This window comes from Sphaeramia orbicularis, chromosome 22 (genome assembly GCF_902148855.1).
Source record: "Sphaeramia orbicularis chromosome 22, fSphaOr1.1, whole genome shotgun sequence".
NCBI classification, from domain to species: domain Eukaryota; kingdom Metazoa; phylum Chordata; class Actinopteri; order Kurtiformes; family Apogonidae; genus Sphaeramia; species Sphaeramia orbicularis.
In genome coordinates, this window is record NC_043978.1 from 36943092 (window position 1) to 36949304 (window position 6213).

General features: G+C 36.9%; 1 protein-coding gene across 1 annotated transcript in view; it reads right to left on the reverse strand.

The window, feature by feature from the left end:
* The window catches only part of LOC115413864 (connector enhancer of kinase suppressor of ras 3-like), a 52133-nt gene extending 47677 nt beyond the window's left edge, over positions 1-4456 (reverse strand). The window contains exon 1 of the mRNA XM_030126984.1: positions 4233-4456. Coding sequence (XP_029982844.1) covers positions 4233-4284 — 52 coding nt within the window. The 5' untranslated portion in view covers positions 4285-4456. The remainder of the gene's footprint in view (positions 1-4232) is intronic.
* Positions 4457-6213: the final 1757 nt, after the last annotated feature.

A 6213-nucleotide genomic window follows, 5' to 3' on the forward strand; every position in this document is an offset into this window, starting at 1 on the left:
ATGTTTAGATGAATAAACTGTTTCCCCTGGCTGTATCTCTTTATGATGGAGGTCACTAGAGGACCATGCACATTCCCACTCATGTTTAGACTCATGTTTGGATGAATGGAACACCTGTCCCCCGATGCATACTCACTGCTTACAGTATAAGGGTTGCTAAAATGGATTAATGATGGCTGTGGTGGCTAAACATAGAGCTACATTTGTCTGATAGAGCAGGCACTAAAACAAAAGCAGTGGGTGCCTTAATAAGGCTGAGGTGTCTGCACAATGTCTGTTTGCACAGGAAGTCTCTGTGTTGCCCAGATAAGGATCATGGGCCACTGCCTACACCTTACTGTTACCTTATAGATAAGGCTGCTGAAAGTACCCATCAGTGAAGTCATTCAGCATGTGCAGACTCAGACACAATCATGTTTTTTTTCCCAAGAGCATTCTTGGTCGGAGATAAAAGCACACTCAGCACACATTTGCCACCAATCTGACAAGCTAATGATCTTCTTGGCACCTCGGTACAATTTGAGCAAGACATGACCAAACACAAACATATATATAATCCTCTGTTTCCACCACACAAACCTCTTCTATGACATGACATGGTGTATTTCATCCATATATAAGCATTCATATCAGACTTGTGGGTAAAGTATAAAAAAAGTATGCAATTGTAGACTTGTGGTACAACCAAGTCTGTAAGCTTTGGATGTGTTTTAGTTGTTAACTGTCAAGGAGTGTGTTGTAAAGTCAGAGCGCATAAACCATGATGAACATTCAAGCAGTAGAAAAAATGTTTTTCTTGGGGTCCTTTTGCCAGTTTTAAAGGGTTATGAGATATATTCAGGCTCCCCAATCAGTCAGTCACATCCTAACTGGGACATCTGCATGAAGGAAAATGTGGAGAGACCACCACTGCACCAAAGTAAGGAGCTCATTCAGTTGTGACTTGTAAATAAAAAAATCTCAATAAAAAGCCAACCAGTCACAGAGTAGCTATGCAGGTTTGCATGTTTAGGATGCCTTGTTAAAACTTGGCAGTCTTGCAACTATTTGTTAAGAAGTGCGTTTAGTAAATGGGAAATTATTCCGTTAAGACTGAGCTAAACACTCCCTGAGCGGTGCCAACCCTCCAGAGCGTTGCCCTATGTGGAATCCTATATTTAGAAAATGACTTGCGGCATGTGACTTCAAGTTTTGACTATGTGGGTCATTGTATAAATGTCACTGCATTATTACTTCAGGTCATAACAAAGTAAAGATTCAGCATATCTTCTATATATACACTGTCATTTGAAAAACGAAAAGTTCCCTCAGGCTAAGTTGTCCTACACATGACATATGACATCCCAATCACATGACACCACATGTCCACTTCTACGATCAGAGTTTGTGGCGGAGAAAATGTTCCTCAGGGCATCTGTAGTCCCCAAACAAAAAATGGTTTAAAGTGAAAGAACCAAATGCCCTTTCACTGGCAATAAACATTCACCAACCACCACTTGATCTTCTCTAACAATGCAAGTGATTAACAAGTGCCTCAATACACAAAAAGAGCTCCTGTCCTGCTGGAAAACAACTTGAGGCAAATGAGAACAAAGGTCTACATTAAAGGCTTTTACCAGGTTTAATTCTACTCTTCTTGCACAGACACAACTCTGGAAACACCCATTTGTGTTATTGGTGTTAATAGGTTGAGACCAAGTCCATGACCCCGCACCCAAATAAGACTTTGCTTTAGTTTGACACTACATGCTTTAATAAGAAAGAGTCACAGAAGTTGGAAGTTAATGATAAATGACTAGTGATTGCACACCATGTTGTGTCTATGTCGGAAAAATTGGTCATAACACTATGAATCTTCCGTTGATGAGTTCTGACCTTCTAGCTTTGTCTTATTTTGCTTTTGCTGAACAAAAGTTTATGTCAAACATGACCATGAAGTACAAACTGACATTTTATTGTGGTGTTTAAGTGTTTAAGAATAATAAAGAAAATACACCCTACTAGGGAGCAGTTAAGCTATGGTCAGCTGAATTCATGTAAGCTATTGTCGAGCTAAATCAGCTTTCAACGGTTTTACAAACATCCTCTGAGACTTGACTGAATTTGGCAGCCAGATGCCAAAACAATCATCATGCACTGGAAGTCATTTAGGTAATGATGACAGCCAACATTACTGCAGTAGTAGAATTTTAGTTGGGAGTTTTTTTTTCTGTTTTATGGTTCTGACTTCTTGATGGAGTGTACATTTACTAGCAAAGTAATTTTTGTGTGTGCACCAATCAACAATGCCTGTAACTCCAGCAAATAGTTGTTTCCCTTTGCTAGACCACAATGAGGAAACCAGTGTTTCGGGTATGACTTCACAAAACTGAATCTTAACTGAATCAGGATGACATGGGAAGTTCCTCACCATCTATTACTGCTGTATTAGTGGGCCAATGTTGTGTTGATGCGCCAGGTTTGTATGCACAAGGGATATATAACATTAAGTATTTCAATGAATGCACTGCTCTCATCACACCTAGTTCACTTCTCCCGTGTTTGCAGGAGTCTGCAAATCCAGTGGTTTAAGGACAACAGAGACAACTGCTGAGTCAGGTTTTCAGCAGACTGACAGCAATGGAGCCTGTGTAGACAACTAATCCTACATCCATGCGTGCTCTGGGCTGGCTCTTTTCATTGGGCACACAAGGACTAACCCTTACACAATCCCCTTTAGCCCCCCAACTAAGGGCTAGATGAGCATGAGCAGGCAGGCCTCCATCAGCAGTTACTCTGCCACAACACGGGGATAGAACTGAATAATGTGGAAAGGCATTTTGGATGACAAATCAAAGTCCTGTGGTACAAATTATAGGTTGAAAAGGAAGTTACAGATGTATGCACTGCTTTAGGATGTTTTGAAATCCACAAGAAACAGCTTTGTCCTGTTGCTGGCTACATAAACAGCCCATTACTCAATTTGCCGTATAATATATACACTTAACTGCCTCTGTGTTTGGAATGATAGCACTGGAACTATTTCCATCCACACTTCACAGAGCATTTCACATCCTTCACTTCCTTCACTGGACATACCTATGCTGTGACTAAACTCGGGTTCAAAGAGTAATGATGTCAGTAGATCTGCATCTACGATTGACTGAAAGAAACGTTTTATGTAATGTCAGATCCAAAAAGACACTAAAACAGAAATATGATTGGGAAATAAAGTACAAACAGTACCAACATGAATAGAAATACAGTAAGTAGTACCTCTATAACTGACAGTACAATAGTAACAGATGAAAAGGGATATTTTCTTTTAATTCTTGTCTTTAATTATTTTCTTAACACCAACAACTATTTTTGAAGGAAATTTCTCTATATTTAACAATTCCTAAGTGATTTATCACCATTATTATAATGTTATCCTATGTGAAAATCAGGTATTTCCCCATATTTAAATTACTGACACATAGATGTTCATAAAAGCACAGTGTAAACTCAAAGGCTATTGTATCAAAAATGAAGAAAAAGTGACTTTTACAGAAAAATATATCACTAACTGATTATAAAACAAGCATCTTGTCAAACTACATCGGTTTTACTGGTCAGTCAGTGTCTCAGTTCACTATAGAATAGTCTAAATGGATCAAATCTGATGTGGCTTAAAAGCTAAGAAAGTGCATTTAATCTGTATAATTCCAATGTACTGATAAGATTAGTGGTTCAGAAGTTACTAAACATTTTAGATCAGTAGATGCTCTTCGTAACCAGAGGCTGTTTAGATCTTTGAGGGTTAATCTCATTCATAAAAGTGTAATTTGTTTTAGATTTCATAAAAGTCAAAAGTCTGTCATAGAAACCTAACTATAGTCTATCAGGGAACTGAATTAATAAACTATACACTTTATATATGATATAAGAAATAAAAGTGGAACAGTATCAGCTTAAATCCACACAGTTGTAATAATGTATTTCGGTTAGAGTTTAACCTTAGTGGTATGATACTAACACTGCTCAACTTGTTATTAGCTGTGAGTGAGAGTCAGAGAAATGCGGTTCTATTGTTGTTCAGTCGAGGTATGCTGTCACACAGGAGCAGTATCTACGAAACCAGCTGGAGATAACTAAAGCCACCCCACAGCCCACACACAAACATATTTATGAAGACATAATGTGTTTATTTGGCACCTGTCTCTGTCAAAAATATGCAAATTACCGCTACACATCTAGTGTTCCAGACTTACCTTTCATCCAGTCGACAACTTGCATCGGCGTCCACTTCGTTATCGGCTCCATGTTTTGTTTCTACGGCGAAACACGGAGGCAAAAATGTGCCAAAACCTGGCAACTTTACCTCAATAAAAATGTATACGTTACTGTCACATTCTTCAAAACAGCTCAGTGGCTCCCGTGTGTTTGTGTTCACTGACTAGTCAACTCTGTACACGCATGAGTGGAGGCCGGACTAAAATCTCCCACAGCTCCTGAATGCCCGGCGTGGGATCGTGCTGCCTTCACTAACTAAATTGAATGCTGGGATTTTTCAAGATCTTTAACAAATCGTCAGTTGTGCAAGTAACAACCAACAAGATCGACAATACTGGATTGAGTTTGCGTTTAAAAATGTATAATAACAGAATAACAGAATAATATTGTAGACCTCTATTTGTTATATTATGTGTGGTAAATTTTCTATCCTTATTATGGGTTTTCGGAAAACGAACTATGTTTTTCCCGACTTTTCTGACAAATTTCTTTTCCTCAGATGGATTAACATAAATATCAGTTCTTTTTCTGCTAACCAAAAAAATAAGCAGATGAAAAGATAACTCATAAAGAAAGCTCCTGAAGCACATCACTTGACATTTACATACAACACGTGAAAGCAGCGTGTGATGTAGGTAGTTTCTGTGTGTTCACCGATCTCGTTTAACAGTGGAGGAGGCGTGCACATAGGAATGTGACAAACTCTTCATGTTTATAGACTGGAGAAAACATGTACAAGTCCAAAGGCTATATGTTTTACTATTATGTTTCTATACCTGATTTTTTTTTTTTTTTTTTCAATCAGTTTTATGTGGCTAATGTGTGTTGACAATCTAATTCATTTGCCATTCAACTCTTTACTTTCGTGACACGACACTAGAGACATCAGGGAGTTTTGATTATATTTAACCTCAAATATGTATAGTCTAAATAAAGAGCTGTCTTTGGCCTTGACTAACAAAACAAACATAAAAAGCAACTGAAGTGAAAATAACTCACCACTGCCCTCTGTTGGTCACTTGACACTTGGCCCAACAGTCCTTAAATGCTAAAAACACACTTTTCAGTTAGTTACACAGCCATAAACACACTTTGGCAAAACTACAGTAATTGTTCATAACTGTCATACTCCTAAACAATTAAATAGAAAATGTCACATTGTCTTAATTTTCATCACTAATAAATTTCAACATATGTTGTGGAAATTAAATGATAAAGTTTTTTTTTATTCTGTGTAAAATTTGCCTGTTTTCTATCTTTGTCTCAGGATTTATTCCTTCTGTCTTTTTCAACATCTGAATGGGAGAAAAAGGCACTTAAATATACTGCTTCCTCTGCTTGGAATGAGTTACAAAATAAAATCAGCTGAAACTTAAGGAGCTAGTCTCACTGGACACTTTGAAGGGGATTTTGGAGGCAGAAACAACTAGGTGTAGCTATTTTGCCTGCCTTATTTCCAGATTTTATCAACTTGCTAATGCTCCAGCAGCACTTGTCATATAGAAGAATTTTATTTCACACTAAATGTGGTAGCTGGGAACTTTTGATAAAATATATAGAACGTTTCTCAATGGAAATTCATTAGATAAAAATATAGACTTATATTTATTGTCTGTCTATCAAATGGTATTTAAGCAAGTGTCTCCAGACCTTACATTTGCCATTTTATTTTTGCTTTGTATTATAAGATATAATGACCTTTGAATTTACTTTTAGATTGTATGAACATCTGTATGGTCAGTATAATAAATATAGGAAAATGTTTTCAAATAACTAAACAATTCAAAGGATGAAGCAAAAAAAAAAAAAACTTAAGAAAGTGTAGATGTAGAGAAAATTAATTTTGATAAATTCATTAAATGAATAGTCACCAAAAAAGAATTCAAAGTTTTCAATCTGTATAACTGTTTTATTATCATTTTAAAAACCCAAGTTACATCTGTATGATTGTTTCACTGC